The sequence below is a fragment of the Protobothrops mucrosquamatus genome, unplaced genomic scaffold (genome assembly GCF_001527695.2).
Source record: "Protobothrops mucrosquamatus isolate PMUCROS unplaced genomic scaffold, P.Mucros_1.0 scaffold708, whole genome shotgun sequence".
In the NCBI taxonomy this organism is placed as follows: Eukaryota; Metazoa; Chordata; class Lepidosauria; order Squamata; family Viperidae; genus Protobothrops; species Protobothrops mucrosquamatus.
In genome coordinates, this window is record NW_015386989.1 from 15,628 (window position 1) to 35,299 (window position 19,672).

General features: G+C 43.7%; 1 protein-coding gene across 2 annotated transcripts in view; it reads left to right on the top strand.

Moving 5' to 3' along the window:
- Positions 1-19,672, top strand: part of MSLN (mesothelin) — a 42,161-nt gene that overhangs the window by 11,661 nt on the left and 10,828 nt on the right. For both annotated transcript variants that reach the window (XM_015818252.1, XM_015818251.1), the window contains exons 4-8: positions 1,800-1,872; positions 3,558-3,754; positions 5,367-5,513; positions 6,949-7,079; positions 16,438-16,571. In XM_015818252.1, coding sequence (XP_015673738.1) covers positions 1,800-1,872; positions 3,558-3,754; positions 5,367-5,513; positions 6,949-7,079; positions 16,438-16,571 — 682 coding nt within the window. The remainder of the gene's footprint in view (positions 1-1,799; positions 1,873-3,557; positions 3,755-5,366; positions 5,514-6,948; positions 7,080-16,437; positions 16,572-19,672) is intronic.

Consider the following 19,672-nt stretch of genomic DNA (forward strand, 5'->3'; position numbering starts at 1 on the left):
ACCATCTTGGTGGTTCCACCTCCCTGCGGCGGGGGGGAGCGGTCCGGAAGTCCAACCTAAGGAGTGAATGATCTGACCATGACAGGGGCTCAATTACTACGTCCCCCTTTTCCAGATCATTCTGCCACTGGCCAGAGACAAAAATTAGATCTAGTGTGTGTCCCCCCGTGTGAGTTGGGGCATGAACTAATTGGGTCAACTCCAGGGCCGTCATGGAGGCCAAGAACTCCCGAGCCGCCGCCGACGTTTCGCCCGCCGATGGCAGATTGAAGTTCAGCATAATACCATTCAAAAAGAAAAACAAGAAATCCAAGAAGAAACCAGCATAGTTGCACAAAGAATTCCCTCTCATTTGTCTGAAATGGTATAGGTTCTCCTGCTTGAGCTAGGGGTTGGACTAGATCAGGGCTTTTCAACCAGTGGTACGGGTACCACCTTTGGTACATTGGCACCTGGCAGGTGGTATGCGACCATCCTAGAAAAGTGGTAGCGGGAGAGGGGAATGAGCTGAACAGGTGGCAGTACCGCACAAGCCTGAGCGAGAGATGGCTGGAGCTGCAGGGCTGTCAGGGCTCAGCGGAAGCACCAGGATCAGTGCCACTTTCCAGCTGATTGGCACTTCTTTGGGGCTGTCAGAGCTCAGTGGAAGTGCCAGGATCAGCGCCAGGCTCCAGCTGGAGCTTGGTGCTGATCCTGGCGCTTCTGCTGAGCCCAGAAGAAGCGCCGATCAGCTGGAATGTTGCAGCATCTCCAGGGTCTTGTGATTTACATTCAGATGCTTGGCAACTGATTCATATTTATGACGGTCACAGTGTCCCAGGGTCATGTGAAGTGACCAAAACCTGCTGCAACCACCCAGCAGATAGGTAGAATAAAAACCAAACACCCCCCCACCCCACCTCCACTGCCAATCCCCAACAGAAATGCTCACAACAATGAAAACCTTGAACAGAAGGAAGAGTGCCGCCGGGTGGGCAGGCAGGTGTCTTGCTCAGCTGTGGCTTGGGAGGCACTTTTTTCACTGCCATTATAACTTCGAACAGTCATTAAGCGAACTGTTGTAAGTCGAGGACTACCTGTACTTTATCACTTTTTTCCTTTTTTGGGGGGGGTCATCAATTTTTTGATACCTTGCTAGGCGACTGGTGGTACTCGGATATTGCCATATCCTAAAAGTGGTACAATGGGTGAAAAGGTTGAAAAGCCCTGGACTAGATAACCTCTAACGTCCTTTCCAATTCTGAGAAAGATTTATCCAAATTTCCATCAGTAATTGCTGTAAGATGTCAAGTCTCCTGTAGCTTTTTTTGCCCATTTGTGATTTCTCCTGGCTGCCTTGAACAGAAAAAATAATAGCAAAGTAAAATATAGACTTCATATTAATGATAAACTTTCAAAGCATTTCATCCAGTAGGACAGTTAAGCTAGAAATTTCTAGATCATGGTCCAAAGAAAGAAAAATGGAAATGTTCTTGGCATCATATTGTTTTGTATCCAATTATAATCTTATATTAAGTGAAACAAAATCTTCAGACTCACAAATTGTGATCTCCTTGGATTTTGATGCATTTGATGCATTCTATTTTAGGACATAGAAATACCAGTTGTTGAAACTCAGGTACCTTGGCTGATGGAAAACAAAATACATCAGTTCCTTTATTCCAGGAGTTCAGTTTCAAACATCATCCAAGGTGTACCTGACAATGGGAACAAAATCCGGCTTCTATTTACCATAATTAGTATGGGATTTCTCAAACCTTGCATTTTCCCTCACCTGGTGCTCGCCTTTCTTTCTGCAGAATGATCCGTCACAAAATCAGCTGGTCCATATTAGAGAAAGTCTTAAATCCTCCAGGCCAAAGCGTGACACTGGTATGTAAAATGTGGAGTTGCTTCCTGATAGGGTGTCAGAGCTGGTTCTCATACAGCAATAGCAGATTGTAGGCAGAAGACAGACTTAAGACTGCATGGGGGGGGGGTAGCAGATGAGATGAAAAAACAAGATGGTGGCCATAGCTGTGTGCGTGAAACCACATCCGTTTTTTTGTGAGGGGTGGTGCTTCAGTCATGTGATCCTGACCACCACCTTGACATTTTTAACTTTCCTGTGGATCTCCTGAAATGCACTCATTTTCATATTGTGAGGAAATATTCTTTTGTTTGTTTTGAATGGTGTGGTGGCCTAGAGATGGAGCTCTTGCCTCACAATCAGTAGGCTGTGAGTTCGATCCTAGGTAGTGGCAGATATTTCTGCTACAAAGAGAAAATATCTGCTGCAAAACTCTGGAGGCGTCAGGAAGGGCATCCAGCCAATAAACGCTCCACCCCAATGCAAGGGGTTATAGATGCTTGTTTGGTTATTTGTATCTCACGAGTAAATGCTCAGCTCCATCCAGTCACCCTGACTCTATTCCAAATTAAGATCCTAAAAAGAGAGTTTTTTATTTGTATCCCATCTTTTTTATTTTTACAAATAACTCAAGGTGGCAAACATATCCAGCACAGCTTCCTCCTCCTATTTTTCCCACAACAACAAGCCTGTGAGGTGGGTTGGGCTGAAGGAGAGGGACTGACCCAAGATCACCTAACTTTTTTTTCATTGCTCTGGCTTTCTAGCCTGATGCTTTAAATCAGGGGTAGTCAACCTTGGCTCTTTTATGACTCGTGGACTTCAATTCCCAGAATAAGCTGGCTCAGGAATTCTGGGAGTTGAAGTCCACGAGTCATAAAAGAGCCAAGGTTGACTACCCCTGCTTTAAATACTAGATTATGGTTCCATGGACAGACTGCACACACCTGCCCTCCATCTGAAATCCAGAATAGCATATTGCAGTGATGGCGAACCTTTTAGAGACCGAGTGCCCAAACTGCAACCCAAAACCCACTTATGCATCGTCGAGTGCCGGGTGGGTGTGGCCCATTGGGTGGGCGTGGCCCATTGGGTGGGCGTGGCTGTGGTGGTAACGGCAGACTGGGTGGGACTAAAAAGTTCAATCTATCAATTTCAACTTTGCAAGATCCTTTTTTTTTCCCACAAGAAATTGAAATTGACTGATTGAACCTTTTTTTTTTTTTGCACACGGCGGTGGAGGCCTAAAGCGAAAAGGTTTTATAAAACCCAGCTGAAGGCCTAGGACTGGGGCGACGGTGCGCGTGCCCACAGAGAGGGCTCTGAGTGCCACCTCTGGCACCCGTGCCATAGGTTCGCCACCACTGGCATATTGTAATATGTTTGGTGAGAGAAATGGTATATGGGGTAACTTTCAAAATTAAATAAGGCTGCCGGCCTGATTTTTTTTAAGCATACTTCAATCCAGATTCAGAATTAATGGACTTCTCAGCTCACCCTATTAGCACTCTCTTTTTAATTCCATTTTTGAGAAGATTTCTAATTTGGGTTTCTTTTCTACTGATTCTTTCTTAATAAATATAAATGATCAATAGAAACATTTGCCAAGATGTTTAGAAAAACATGTAGGTTTTCCTACTTTTATTCACACAATTTGGATAGATCTGAAAATTCTGCAACCTTGATTAACTCATGACTTTTCTCTTAGCAAAAGAGTGCCCAGAGGAGAAAGTCATCACAGAGGAAATTCTAAATGATGACCTGATTGAAGAGCTTATATATTATACTCCTCGGGAGCTAAAATTGTGCTTGACTATGGAAAACCTAATGAACAATATTAGTGCATTCTCAGAGTATCCTTTCACAGAAGAACAGCTGATAGCAGTCAAGGAAAAACTGGATGAGGTAATAAACATGCCAATTTTTTAGCACTTTTAACTATTCTTCATTTATTTATTGTTAAGATTTAAAAAGCTGTCCAACTTAGACAATGTCTCAAAGGAAAAATTATAGAAGTAAAAAAAATCCATATGTAAATACAAAATATAAATATAAAACAGTGACCAAGCAACATGGCCAAACAACTAAAAGGGTCCAACTGGCCCCTCATGAAGCCAGATCTCCAAGGTTTTCCTAAAACAAGGAGAGTTTGGAGCTGCCATATATCAGGGGGTGGGGATGATTGTCCTGGAGGCCAGGGTGATCAAAGAAAAGGTCCCATAAGATGACAAGATTTAGAAGAAGGAAACTGGAGGACTTTAAAAGTGATACCAGTAACCAGCATTATTTGTGCTGCCACATTCTGAACCAATAGAAGCTTCCAGATAGTTTTCATGGGCTGCTCACATAGTCCAAATGGGTAACTATGAGTAAGGCCTCACCATCCAGGAATGGATGCAACTGGCATCCAAGGTGCAGTTGTGCAAAGGCCCCCTTGGCCACAGCTGCCATCTGCTCTTCAAGCAGGAGATATGAGTCCAGGAGAACCCTCAGATTGCACCCTAAGTCTTAATAGAATAGTGCCACCTCATCCAGAAACAAAATGGAAACTCTGAAGCTCCTGAATCAGGAGGACCCAGAATCCATAGCCACTCAGCCTTGGCAGAGTTGAGCTGTTATCTGTCTTCCCCATCCAGACCCTCATAGTCCTCAAACACTGGGAAAGAATCTCAACAGCTTCTCTTCGATGGCTGGGGACGGAGATCTATAACTGAGTATCATCTGCATATTGATTTTACCTCACCCGAAACTGACAGATGACTTCCCCCAGTGGCTTTATGCAAATATTAAAAAGGTAGGGGGGGGGGAAGAAGAGTCCTGAGAATCCCACAACCAGATTCAGAGGAAGGAGGAGACACAACACAAAACACTGTCCTCTTCTTCCAATCCTCTTAGCCAATTCCGAAAGCTACCATGATCAATAGTACTGAACGCCAGCAAGAGATCAAGGACAGCTAGGATTAACACACCATTCCCATCCCTAACTTGCCATCAAAGTTTCTTCATACTGTACCCAGGTCTTAATCCTGGGTGGATTAATAATAATCCTCCAGGATCTCTAAAGCAGGAGGCCAATCACCTTCTGAACAACCTTTCCTAAAATTGTCCAGATCAGCTGGCTCAAAGGATGGCCTTGTGAGGAAGGGCTAAGCTGCTCTCTCTCTCTCAGAGGCAGCTCTGCCTTTCATTCTTGCAACACCTTATGATTGCCAGGAGACCTGTGGTGCTTATCAGGTCAGAAAAATGTCAAGAGCAGTCACAAGTGTGATTGAAATTCCAACCTTTTTATATGCATCACAGGACATTCTAAAAGGAGCAGGGCTTCCACTAAGCAATCATAGTTACCAACTTGACTTCTTTTATGTCCATCCCATGAATGTCCAGATGACTACTAGAAATCGTTCTACAGAAACCTCTTCATGAGGCCATATCAGAACCAACTCCTGGACAAATGCATGCATCAAAGAAGTGATACCAAGTTAACATACATTTTTACACAGTTATTTGCTCCTTGCAGATATTTCCTGAGGGATATCCTCCTGCTGTAATCAGTAACCTTGGACTCCTTGAAAAACTAATAGATAAAAACAACATCAAGCAATGGACTATCAATTCATCAAGCACAGTTAAAGCTTTATTGCATTTTGTATCCAATGATGAGATGGTAATTATGAAGATAATATGGGGCTTTTAATATAAAAATCATTATGCACCCAATCTATCCTGGGGTTTTATTTTCCTTGCTTCTAAACCTAGTGCTTTAAAGAGAAGATTATAAGTTCCTGGCCATGTTTCTCTCCTCATTAACACACATTGTGAGTGTGCTATATTCTTATCATTTTACTTTAGGTCTCTTAGAATGTTTTAGGCAACTAGCCTTCTTTTATTGTGCTGAGTTCCAGGAGCATTGGCTAAGAATTCTGGGCATTGTGATTCATAGAACTGTAGGGTGGAAGGGGTCACAAGGATCATCCAGTTCTAGTCCAATACGCTCCAAAGTACAGAAAAGCCAATTAAATCAGCATTGAGAGGTGAATGTCCAGGGTGTTCTTAAAAAACATCCAGAGCTGTTATATACTATATAGAGAGACAAAGTTCCAGAACTAAGATATGTTCAGTAATGGTATAGTCCACCTGTAGAGGTGGTAGGTTTTCCAGTTCTAGATATTTAAATGAAAAATATGTAACCATCCTAATAGTATGAGTAGTTTGAGAGTAGAACCAATTATGAGGAGAGAGATAGAGCTCCCTTTGCTGGATGTGATCAGAAAGAGGCTGGGTAGCTCTCTACTGGGGATGCTTTAACTCAAATTCTTGTGGAGGGTTGCACTTGTCACTTGTCTCTACGATGTCATAGTCATTGTTTTCCTCGTGTCACAATGATGGCTTCAGAAAGGCCACTTGCAGTCTATCCCAAGGTCATCATTTTGGGTGCCTCTTCAGGTTCCCTTGCTCAAGGATGGTAGAGACACTCCTGGAAGTGCTACAGTGCCCATTAAATTAAATTAAATCATCATTTAGAAATAGGTCATTGAGCAATTTACAAAACCAATGGAAAAAGCACAATGGTGTCTTTTATCATGTACCAAATGTTTTTGAACTGCTGTCTCAAAATGATACCAACAACCAGTAGCCTTGCAGTATTTCTAAAGATAGCTTTGGAACTCAGAATTCTATGCTCGTTTGTTGGACACTGGGCCAGGTTTACACATTGGATTCCATAATGGGATCTATTTGGTTTTAGAGTGGTATGATGCCTGAAGTGGGCCATAGTAGCATTGAAACCGTAGTTCATGGCTTAGCTTTACATGGAAACCATACCACAGAGACTTATTCAACAAATTGTGGTTAAATCCTGCATCAACATTTGCATTTGCTATTTCAACTTACATGTACAGTTGAAAGAGAGCAATCCTTCCAGATGTATGGGGCCAACTTGCCACTCTTCAGGTCTGTTGGGACTGTAATTTCCAGCATTCCAGTGTATTCCCAAATTCTAGAAGTGGCTGTTTTAGCACATTTGGAAGGCATATGTTTGGAAAGGTTAAAGCAACAGATTAGAGGTGGCTTGCTTTTGACTCTGGAATTATTTGTTTTAGAGGAGTGCAGTTCTTCAGCGTTACATTGAATTGAGAAAGGAAATTGACAGCGATTTTCTGAATGTGCTTGGGCAATACATCTGTCTCCTGAATGAGGACCAGCTCAGCATGATAACTGAAAAGAGCATTAAGTGAGTGAATTCTTTCAACATCTATCTATTTCTACCTATTTATTTCTTTGTATCCCACCCTTATTATTTTTTACAACTAACCCAAGGGGGCAAATAGATCCAACATACCTTCTGTAATGTATTAATGTGAAGTACTTGGAAATGTTGAAAAAACGGTCATAAGTGCCAGACTTTCTGTCTACATGCTAATTAAAAGCAGGAACTAATACTTGAATCCTATTGGCCGCCGCCTAGTTGCTGAGTGTATAAATAGGGGTGGAGCTGCAGTTATCCAGGCTTCTGTTTAAACCTTAAATAAAGAGTTGTTGCACCTGCTGCTTCGTCAATGCCTCACCAATCACCAAACATAACAGTGGCGACGAAGGTGGGATGTGCTGCCAACCTCGAAGAGCTGAGTCACTAAGGCAGTAAGCCAAGCAACAGCGCCTTGGTTAAACCGTGTTTCCCCCCCCCATTCCTGCCAGTACGAAAATGCTAGAGGAAGAGTGGTCCCAAGGAACCGTCCCTGGGAGATTAAAAGAAGCCTTGGCAGCACAAGGCATTGCGAGGCCAAAAACACTGAAAAGAACTCACCATAGCCAAACTCGGGAAACTCTCAGAATTCGACGTTGCACATCCAGAGAGGTGGAGTTCATATGTCGTGAGAGTCAAGAACTATTTAAGAGTCAACCAAGTTCATGAAGACGGCTTGAAGGCCGCAACGCTGCTGTGTGTTCGTGGCCAGGTGACGTTCAAAATCGCCGAAAACATAATCGCTCCAGCTCCGCTTGAGTCTGTCGTTTATTCCAAACTAAAAAAATGCTCAAAGATAGCCAAAGCTATCAATCATCGCCTGGAGGCACGCCTTCGAATGAAGAGACCAGCGATGGGCGAGTTGGCTGCCAAGTTTATAGCCACCCTTAATCAAGCAGCCTGACCCTGCGAATTCAAAGACCTTGAAGAAAGACTGCGAGACCGCTTAGTGTGCGGGTTGAGAAGCAGGGAACTCCAACAGAAACTGTTCGCTAAAGAGACTATTTCGTTCCAAGATGCCCTAAGGAAGATCACAGTCGAAGAAGCCGCCGGGGGAGCTGTCAAGGCCTTATGGCTCTCCAGGAGCACTCCTTGTGTAGAGGCCGTCCACCAGGAGGATGCTGAGAGGGTCGAAGACTCCGAATCGGATCAAGAGGTTGATCGGTTACAGCAGCCACCAGAAAGAAGGCCACAACGCCCAGTTGACAAGGCAGTTCCCTTCACTCGATGTGCGGGGTATGGAGGCTGACACAAATCCACGGAATGCAGGTTCCGCACAGCAATGTGCCAGGCGTGTGGCAAACAAAGCCACATTGCTGCTGTCTGTCAGGGTCGTCAGAGAGAAAGCCCACCAGAAGAGTTTCCCCGGAAAGGTACCTGGGCCCCGGGGCAACACAGGGTTGGCTATTGCACCAGAAGGAGTGTGCATAGAACAGGTGCCCATTGCCCATTTAAGCAAAAGTTGCGACTCAAAGTCAAGCTGCAGGGAGTTCCATGCAACATGGAACTAGATATGGGGTCAGCATTATCCATAATTTCCCAGGGAACTTTCAAACATATTTGTAGTCGCAGTGCAAAAGAGTTAAGCTCAAGCTGTCGAACCTCATGTTAACTGATTTCTAAAACTCCTGAGTAACAGTTAGAGGGGAAGCTACACTCAGGGTACAATTCAAGGGATTTGAGGGGCCCCTGGAAGTCGTAGTAGTTGAGGGCAACCGCACAAGCCTCATCGGGCTTGATTGGTTTGATGCATTGGGAATCAGTGTGACGGGAATAAATAGCACACGAACAGTGGACTTAGCAGCAGTTTGCCAAGAGTTCGCTGACATCTTTAGCTCCAACTTAGGGGAAAATAAGGGACCTCCCATAGCCCTTCGGCTTGATCCTGCCATAACTCCAATAAGGATCAAGCTGTGTAGAGTGCCTTTCTCCCTCAAGGAGAAGATCGATGCAGAACTGGATAAGTTGGTGCAGCAAGGCATCCTGCAGCCGGTTGACAGCAGTCAGTGGGAAACCCCCATAGTTATGCCACTAAAGGCCAACGGAGAGGTGCATATATGCACGGATTACAAGTGCACTATCAATAGAGCACTCCAACAACATGCATATCCGGTGCCTGTAGTCAGCCATATTTTGGCGTCACTACAGGGAGGTCGCATCTTTGCCAAGTTAGATTTGGCTCAAGCCTATCAGCAACTGCCGGTGGATGATGCCACGGCAGAAGCTCAAACCATAGTTACCCATAGGGGAGCTTTCAAGGTTAAGCGCTTACAATTTGGGGTCAGTGTCGCCCCAGGGTTTTTCCAGGGAGTGATGGAGCGCACGCTCAAGGGGATTCCAGGCGTGTGCCCATATTTTGACGATGTCCTCATAGCTGGGGAATCAGTTGAGAAATTGGCAGAATGGCTCAAGGCCGTACTTCAGTGTTTCTGCTAAGCGGGGCTGAACTGAAATGGGAAAAATGCAAAATTGGGGTAGCTTCAACCGAGTTCCTTGGTTTCCGCATAGATGCCGAAGGCATTCATCCTGCTGAATCCAAGCTCAAAGCAATTCAGCAGGCCCCAAGTCCTAAATCTAAAGGGGAGCTTCAAGCTTTTTTAGGACTGCTCAATTTTTATCATGTCTTTCTACCGCACAAGGCCGCAGTGGCAGAATCGTTACACCAGCTCTTGGACAAGAATGCAGAGTGGAAATGGACGAACGTCCAAGAAAGGAGCTTTTCAGCAGTCAAATCACTGCTGTCTTCAAACTCAGTTTTGATGCATTTTAACGAAAATCTGCCTGTCTGCATCGCTTGTGATGCATCACCATATGGGGTTGGGGCTGTGCTGAGTCATTTAATGGCTGATGGAAGGCAAATTCCAATAGTCTATTACTTAAGGACCTTGTCCTCTGCAGAGCGTAACTATACCCAAATAGATAAAGAGGCCTTGGCCATAGTGGCAGGGATCAAGAAGTTTCATGACTATTTGTATGGTAGGCCCTTCACGGTCTTCACAGACCACAAGCCACTCCTGGGTTTGTTCACAACGAACAAACACCCCAGATCATATCTCCTAGGATGTTGAGGTGGTCAATATTCCTGTCAGTGTATAATTACAGTGTGATTCACAAACCAGGCAGGGAAATGGGCCACACAGATGGCCTTAGCAGACTGCCCCTGCAACATTTAGAGCCCGACCCCGCTCCAGCCACTCGCATCTTGGCTATCCAGGATCTGCAGGAGTCTCCCCTTAATACAGGGGATGTGGCTGCTGAAACAGCTTCAGACATGACACTGAGCTGTGTCTTGAACTGGGTGCTCACAGGATGGCCGGAAATTAGTCTGGGTCCTAACTTTCAGAGCTTCAGTAGGAGGAAGGATGAGTTGTCAGCTCACAGGGGGTGCGTTTTGTGGGATAGTCGGGTCGTAGTCCCGAACTCACTGAGGGCTAGAGTCTTAGAGTCTCTCCATGAGGGACATCCGGGAATAGTCCGGATGAAGGCACTCGCACAAAGCTACCTTTGGTGGCCTGGGCTGGATAAAGATATTGAGACTCAGGTACACAGCTGTCACATTTGCCAGCAATCTAGACCAGAGATGCCCCACGCCCCAGTCCATAGATGGGAAACCACATCAATTATGCAGGGCCTTTTTAGGGACAACTCTTCCTCATTGTGGTGGACAGTCACTCCAAATGGTTAGAGGTCGCACCTGTCCCTACTATGACTACTGCCAGGACCATCCAGGAACTGTGCAGGATCTTTGCCACACACAGGTTACCCGACGTGATAGTTTCAGACAATGGGGCTCAACTTACTGCTTCAGAATTCCAGTCCTTTTTGAGGGCTAATATGATCAGGCATGCTACATCAGCCCCTTTTCATTCGGCCTCAAACGGCCAAGCAGAGCACATGGTCTGAACAACTAAAGAATCCTTGAAGAGGATAGTAACCGGCAACTGGCAACATAGATTTTCTACTCTGCCAACGCACAACCCCCTGCACTTCCACAGGCAGAAGCCCAGCAGAATTAAGATGGGACCGGTGTTTGATCACAAAGCTGGTGTCATGGTTCCGACTAATTAAACACTTCAAAGAACTTTCAGGCATGTTTATCATAAAGCCTTTATTAACAGTGTTATAAATTGACGGCAATCATGGAGGTTTATGCTAGAATCTGAATTCCTCTTGCTGGCATCTAACTTTTCTTGCTAAACCCCTCCCTTATCTTGCAGTCACAGGTCACATCTTCCAATTAGCCCAGAGGGCAGAGATTCACTTCCGTTCCTTTTCCCGGGCTTTTGTTGTTATTCCCCTCCCTTTTCTCTGTCATCTGAATTAACCCTAAAAATACCAGACAGTTCTGCATATTTTGTCAAAGCAAGAATATTCAATATTAGCAGCGTTGACAGCTGGATCACCTACATCCAGATAGAGTTGCCTCACAAGCAACACAGCCAAAGGCACCACGATACTTGCAAGTGGGCGACCCGGTTTGGGCGTGGAACTACAGGCAAGGGGCACTGTGGATGGTAGCTGTGGTTTGTAAGGTGACTGGGCCACTTTCTTATGAAGTGGTCCTGGAAGACGGTCGCGTGCTACGCAGGCACATCGACCAACTGCGGTGGAGGTTAGTAACCCAGCCAATAACTCATGACTCTAGTGACAGTCAAACTCAGGAGCAACACGATGGCAGTAGTGCATTAGATTCTGCTAGCGATGATGGAACTCTCCCATTAAGGGACGGGGCTCTAGTGTCTGGTGAGTCGGTCCCAAATACTGATGCTTCAACCAATGGGCAATGCCAGCAGACGGCTCCATTTTCTGGACTGGTGGACTCTGTTCCACCTGTGGACACTGCCTTGGGTCTACCAGGACAGGCCAGCCACAGAGACTCAATTCTACCCATAACGGATGGGTCCCATAGCCCCGGTCTACCAAGCCTGGCAGGCGAGCTGACAGACCGGGGGCCTCCAGCAGTTCCGAGGCATTCAGAACAGGCGAAAAGGCCACCAATGTATTTAAGGGAATATGTTCAACAATTGTCCTTATGAACTATCTAGGGCATAGGTCAGCAACCTGTGGCTCTGGAGCCACATGTGGCTCTTTGAGCCTTCCCCTGTGGCTCCCAGCCTCCACTGCCATTTGCAGACAGAGAGAGAGACAGAGACAGAGAGAGGCACTTGCGCTTCCTGCTTCTCTCTGTGTGTGTTTGTGTTTTTGTGTATGTGTGTGTAAAAAAAAGAGAGTGGACTCACGGTGTTCTCTGAGGAGCTGAAAAGCTTTTTGGGTGGGGCTCCTCCCTTTGCTGCATCTCTGCAGGAAGCAGGAAGCAGGAAGGGCAGGAGAGAGCTAGCTAGCCCAGCTATGCTGACTCAGGAATTCTGGGAATTGAAGTCCATGAGTCATAAAAGAGCCGAGGTTGCCTACCCCTGAGCTAGCCCAATAAGCATGTGTGTCAGCTTGTTGGAGAACAGCTTGAAGCCAGCTTGCCAGGTGAGCAGAAGATCAAAGAGAGAGAGGGGGGGAGAGAGGGAGAGAGAGAAAGAGAGAGGGGGGGAGAAAGGGGAGAGAGAGAGAGAGAGAGAGAGAGAGGAAAGAGAGAGAGAAAGAAAGAGAGTGGGGGAAGAGGACTGGCAGACCAAGGGCAGAAAGAGAAAGAGAGAGAGGAAAAAGAGAGAGAGAAAGAGAGGGAGAGGAAAGAAAAAGGAGAAAGAGAGAGAGGGAGAGGAAGAGAGAGAGGAAAGAGAGAGGGAGAGGGAGAGAAAGAGAAAGAGAGGGGAGAGGAAAGAGAGAGGGGGAGAGAAAGAGAGGGGGAGAGAGAGAGGAAAGAGAGGGAGAGAGAAAGAGAGAGAAAGAGAGAGGGGGAGAGGAAAGAGAGAGAAAGAGAAAAGAGAAAGAAAGAAAGAGAGAGAGAGTGAGAGAGGAGGGGAGAGACAGAGAGAGCCTTTTGACATCTAAAATGAAGATAACACTGCATATACCCTTTTTTACTATATATATGTGTGTGTGTGTGTGTGTGTGTGTGTGTGTATGTGTATGTGTATGTGTATGTGTATATGTATATGTATATGTATATGTATATATATATCCTTGATAACTGGAGTGCAGTTTTGGAGTGCAAAAAAGAGGAAGCGGGACAACCAAGGCAATTATGGTTAGCTAGGAGGGATGGCCCTATCACACGGGCAATGAGTAAGCAGTTAGGCCAGCAAGGTTTATAAAAAGAATCTCCCCCCTCTAAGCTTTACTCTGAGGACGCTGGCAGGGGACCAGCGAAAGCTAAGTTGTTTCTTTTAACATTGTAAATAGTTGTTTTTATTGTTTTTAAATATCTTTTTAGCAATAAACAACTGGTTTATACCTCTCCCGGAGATTGAGGATTGTGTTATTGAACATATATATAGTGTTATTTTAGCTATCAATAGGGTTTTGCAGCTCCCAGTGTTTTGTTTTCGGTGGGAAATGGGTCCAAGTGGCTCTTTGAGTGTTTTGGGTTGCCTATTCCTGATCTAAGGGGAAGAGGTGTAATGTATTCATGTGAAGTACTTGGAAATGTTGAAAAAACGGTCATAAGACTCTGTCAGTTAAGTGCCAGACTTTTTGTCTACATGCTAATTACTTGTGTTAAAAGCAGGAACTAATACTTGAATCCTATTGGCTGCTGCCTAGTTGCTGAGTGTATAAATAGGGGTGGGGCGGCAGTTATCCAGGCTTCTGTTTAAATCTTAAATAAAGAGTTGTTGTTGCACCTGCTGCTTTGTCAATGCCTTACCGATCACCAAACATAACACCTTCCTCCTAATTTTCCCACAACAACAACCCTGTGAGGTGGGTTGGGTTGAGAGAAAGTGACTAGTCCAAAGTCACCTGACTGGCTTTTATGGTTAAGGAGAGACTTGAATTCACAGTCCCATGCTTTCTAGCCTGGTGCCTTAAGTACTAGATTAGACCAAACTGGCTCCATCATTTGTACACCTACAAGAAAAGAGAACTATTCTGGTTTTTGTAATATAATCACGGAATCCAATGTTTCAGATTGTATTGCTTACTTTTTCATTAGTAATCCCACAAAGAGCCTTTTAAGGTAGGCCAGTATTATGGTTTAAAATGGCAACCAGGAGTGGGTATTAGTTAGAAGGGGCTCAAGGTTTGCCTGATTTTATTTTGTTTGGGGTGTTATTCTGTTTGTTATTGTTTGAATGGGTTTTGTTGTGGCCCTAGTATGTCTTATTGGACACAGTTTAGGAGCTGTGGTGGTGCAGTGGTTAGAGTGCAGTATTGCAGGCTAACTCTGCCCACTGCCAGGATCCTGACTGACTAAAGGTTGACTCAATCTTCCATCCTTCCAAAGTTGGTGAAATGAGGACCCATATTGTTGGGGGCAACAGGCTGACTCTGTAAACCGCTCAGAGAGTGCTGTAAACCCTGTGGAGTGATATATCAAAATCAAAATAAGCAGGAAAATGGTAAGAGAACACCTATCCAATCTTGATGAATACAAATCACCAGGTCCTGACAGATTACACCCCAAAGTTCTGAAAGAGCTGGCAGATGTTATCTCAGAACCATTGCACCACAGCTTTCACAAATCCTGGAGTACCAAGGAAGTACCTGAGAATTAGAAAAGGGCTGATGTGGTCCCCATCTTCAAGAAAGGGGAAAAACGGACCCAGGAAACTACAGACCTATTGTTTAACATCAATACCTGGGAAGATTCTAGAAAAGATAATCAAAAAAGATATCTGTGAACAACTAGAAGCAAACAACTAGAAGCAAACAAATAACTAGCAGCCAGCACGGGTTTGTTAAAAACAGATCATGCCAGACCAATCTGATCTCATTCTTCGACAAAGTAACTAAACTAGTAGAAGAGCGAAACGCAGTGGGTGTAGTATACCTAGATTTCAGTAAGGCATTTGACAAAATAGATCACAACCTACTCCTTGGTAAGCTAGAAAAAGGTGGAATAGACAACATCACCACCAGATGGATCTGTAGCTGGCTGACAAACCATACTCAACGAGTAGTCCTCAATGGCACTACATCCACATGGAGAGAAATAAGCAGTGGGGTACCACAAGGTTCCGTCTTAGGCCCAGTACTCTTCAACATCTTCATAAATGACTTAGATGAGGGAATTGAAGGGGAACTCATCAAATTCGTAGATGACACCAAACTGTCAGGAGTAGTTAACATCCCAGAAGAACTCAGGATTCAAAAAGATCTAGACAAACTTGAACAATGGGCCCTATCCAACAAAATGAGTTTTAATGTGGAGAAAAGCAAAATCTTACACTTAGGCAGGAAAAACCAAAGCAACAAATACAGATCGGGCAAGACCTGGCTTGGAGGCAGTAACTGTGAGAAGGGTCTTGGAGACCTGGTGGATGATCACTTAACTATGAGCCAGCAGTGTGCAGCAGCAACCAAAAAAGCTAATACAATCCTGGGTTGTATAAACAGAGGCATAGAATCAAGATCACACGAAGTATTAGTACCACTTTATAAAAACCACACCTTGAATACTGCAGCCAATTTTGGTCATCATATCACAAAAAAGATGTTGAGAGTCTGGAAAAAAATCAGAGAAGAGCAACTAGATCAAAGGCCTGGAGACCAAAACGTACAAAGAACGGCTGCGGGACTTGAGTTTGGCCAGTCTAAACAAAAGAAGAAATAGGGGAGACATGATAGCAGTATTCCAGTATCTGAGGGGCTGTCACAAAGAAGAGGGGGTCACATTGTTCACCAGAGCACCAGAGGGCAGGACAAGAAACAATGGTTGGAAGCTGATAAAAGAGAGAAGCAACCTGGAATTAAGGAGAAACTTCCTGACAGTGAGGACAATCAACCAATGGAACAGCTTACCCCCAGAAATCATGGGCACTCCATCACTGGAAGTTTTTAAGAAGAGACTGGACAATCACCTGTCAGAGATGGTATAAATCCTCCTGCTTGAGCAGGGGGCTGGACTAGAAGACCTACAAGATCCCTTCCAGCTCTATTCTATTCTATTCTATTCTATTCTGTTCTGTTCTGTTCTGTTCTGTTCTGTTCTGTTCTGTTTTGTTCTAGTCTAGTCTAGTCTAGTCTAGTCTAGTCTAGTCTACATAAGTCTATTGTTGTTGCTGTATCTGATTGATGAGACCAGAGCTATATGGATGAGGAAGAGCCCATCCCAAAGAGAGTAAAAAAATAAGCTAAATATCTGATGTAGCTCCTTTCAGCTAGTTCTTCGGGCCAATAGCTTAGGTTGCTACTAAAAGCACTAAAATCTTATGGGGAAGTGAAATTGAGGAAAGAAGGAAGTATTGCGAGAGCTGGATCCGTTCCTTTTTCTTACCTTGTCTTTTCTTGGCAGGACGGCCACTCTCCTTGACCCATCCAATTGCTCATCAGCCAAAAAGGATTATCTGTATGCCAAAGCCAAGCGGGCTTTGTCTGATGGCCACTACAGTTACAGTGAATATTATAAACGGATCAAGCCATTTCTGGGTAAGCAGAAACATTGATTGAGGAAATACCAGTTGAGGTTTAGAGTTTGTTCAAAAAAAGGGGGGGGGAAACACACCCAGGAAACTACAGACCAATCAGCCTGATATTAATACCTGGAAAGATCCTGGAAAAGATTTTTTTTAAAAAAGATCTGTGAACATATAGAAACAAATAGCTAGTAGCCAGCACAGGTTTATTAAAAACAGATCATGTCAAATCAATCTTGTTTAATTCCTTGACAAAGTGACTAAATTAGTAGACCAGTAAAATGTGTGGACATAGTATACTTAGACTTCAGCAAGAACACAACCTACTTTCTGGTAAGCTATAAAAAGGTGGGATAGACAGCATCACCACTACATGGATTTGTAACTGGCTAACAAACTATACTCAACATGTGTTCCTTAATGGTATATATCTATATGGAGGGAAGTAAGCAAGGTTCCATCTTAGGCCCAGGACTCTTCAATATCTTCATAAATGACTTAAATGAGGGAATAGAAGGGGAACTCATCAAATTTGCAAATGACACGAAAGCTGTCAGGAATAGCCAATACCCCAGAAGACAAGCTCAGGATCCAAAAAGATCTTGACAAACTGGAACAATGGGCCCTATTCAGCAAAAAGAATGTTAATGTGGAGAAAAGTAAAGTTTTACATTTAGGCAGGAAAAACAAAAGGTACAGGTACAGATTAGGCAAGACCTGGTTCAAAAACAGTAACTGTGAGAGGTACCTTGGAGTCCTAGTGGACGATCAGTTAAATATGAGCCAACGGTTTGTGACAGCAGCCAAAAACACCCTAATACTATTCTTGGTTGTGTAAAATCATAGAATCAAAATCATGTGAAATATTAGTATCATTTTATAAAGCCTCAGTAAGACCACACCTGGAATACTCCATCCAGTTTTGGTCACCACACTACAAAAAAAAATATTGACACTTTGGAAAAAGTGCAAAGAAGAGCAACTAAGATATTTAAAGGCCTGGAGACTAAAACATATGTAGACTAATTGCAGGATTTGGGTTTGGCTAGCCTAGAGAAAAGAAGGACTAGGGGACATGATAGCAATATTTCAGTTTTTGAGAGGCTGCCACAAAGAGGAGGGGGTCAAATTATTTTCCAAAGCAACAGAGGCACCAGAACAGCTTGCCTTCAGAAGTTATGGGTGCTTCATCACTGCAGGCTTTTAAGAAGAGATTGGACAGTCACTTGTCTGAAATTATAGAGTCTCCTGTTTGAATAGGGAGTTGGACTAGAAGACCTCCAAGATCCCTTCCAGCTCTATTCTGATTGATTGATCTCTAGTGAGAGCAAGATGAGAGTAATGCAACAATCCTCACTCTCCTTGACCTATCAGCAGCTTTCAGTGACCCTGGTATTCTTTTGGGTCAGCTGGCTTAATGTCAGACCTGCCCTGACTTGGTCCCTTAGCCAAGAAAGACCTGTAAAGACCTGCCTCAATTAATTCTCCCAAGAAAGCACAACTCTTGAAACTTGCATTTTCTCAAAAGGAACTTTTATTGAGAGTTAATGACAGCAGGAGAGTAAGGCAGGATCTAAAGTTTTCCCATGTGAAACGTTACATTAAAAGTGCTCTTTCAAAACCCCTCCCCAATGTCAAGCCAGTTAGTTTGATTTAGCCAATTCGCAGGTGTGAAGTTGTTATGGGAAATAGGCCATACAGGTTCCATCCCATCTGACTGGAGATAAGGCAGATGGTTGTAGGCACATTCTTCCCTCCTTTCATACCCCAAGAAAAGTATTTCAAAGAGGATAGAACAAAGCAAAGGAAATACATTGTAGGCTCCCCGAATCTCCTCCTCCCTTTAACACAAGCCTCCCCCCTCCCAACAAAATGGCAGGACCCAAAATGAAATGAAATGCACACAGAAAGAAATATATTGATGGTCTGACAAGGCCTTTGACTCCATTTGTAGTGAAAGGTATACTTTTACTAAAAATCAAGTGCATTACTGTACATATAGCAAAGCCAGAACTGAAGTTTGTGCGCTAAAATTTCCTGGTTAACTTTCTCTATCTGGTTAATAACAACAACAACAACAACAATAATAATAAGTGGAAAGGACCTTGGAGGTCATCTAGTCCAACCCCCTGCTCAGGCAGGAATCCCTATACCATTTCAGACAAGTTCCTCTCCTTCCCTGGTTCCCTATTGTCCAATTACAGGTGAACCATTGCATTCCATTCCCAGGCTCTGACCTTGAGATGGTGTCTCTGGAAGGTACAATGAGTCATAGCCTTCCCCCTTCTCATCCCACTCCTTCTCCCCTAGTTTATGTCAGACTGACAGCTGGTGAATGTGAAGCTCAAGCGTATGATGGCAGCTCTGACAAATGTATTTGCACAAGAGAAGTGTGCAAATCAGATAGTAGTTTTGACATAACTACTGTCAATAAGCATAATTATTTTGTCTCCAACTCAATTTTATGGTCCAAACAAATATGTCAATTTCAATGTCTATTGCAGTATGTAATGTCAGTTCAGTGTTTTTATGTATTATATATATATATTCCTCTTAATACAACATATGAACTGAAGAGAAACATGCACTTTTTGCCTAATGTATACATTTTGAATAGAAAAAAATTCCAAGATGCAATATATGCTTATACATTAATTTTATGAGTGCATGCATTTGATAGAGACTTTTCTTCAGTATCCTGAGGTACAGGGAAAAACCATGCTAAATTTGGAATGCAAACATGAATTGTGTTGCCACAATTCTATTCCCACCACCATCTTTTCACATGGTTTGGAATTAATTTAATTGAATTTGTTTATTTGGTTGGAAAAGATGAAGTACTATAGGTCTAATTTCCATATAGAATGTAAATCAGACTAATTTCTTCTCCATTTTTAATCTATATTGTTATATTTTATAAGTTGAATAACAAAATAAAATTCAATGGTGAAAAAAGTAAGGTTTTACATTTAGGCAAGAAAAACCAAATGCACAGGTATAGTATAGGTGGTACCTTGCTCAATAGTAGTAACTGTGAGAGGGATATCAGAAGCGGTGAATGCTCCAACACTGGAAGGTTTTAAGAAGAGACTGGACAGCCATTTGTCTGAAATG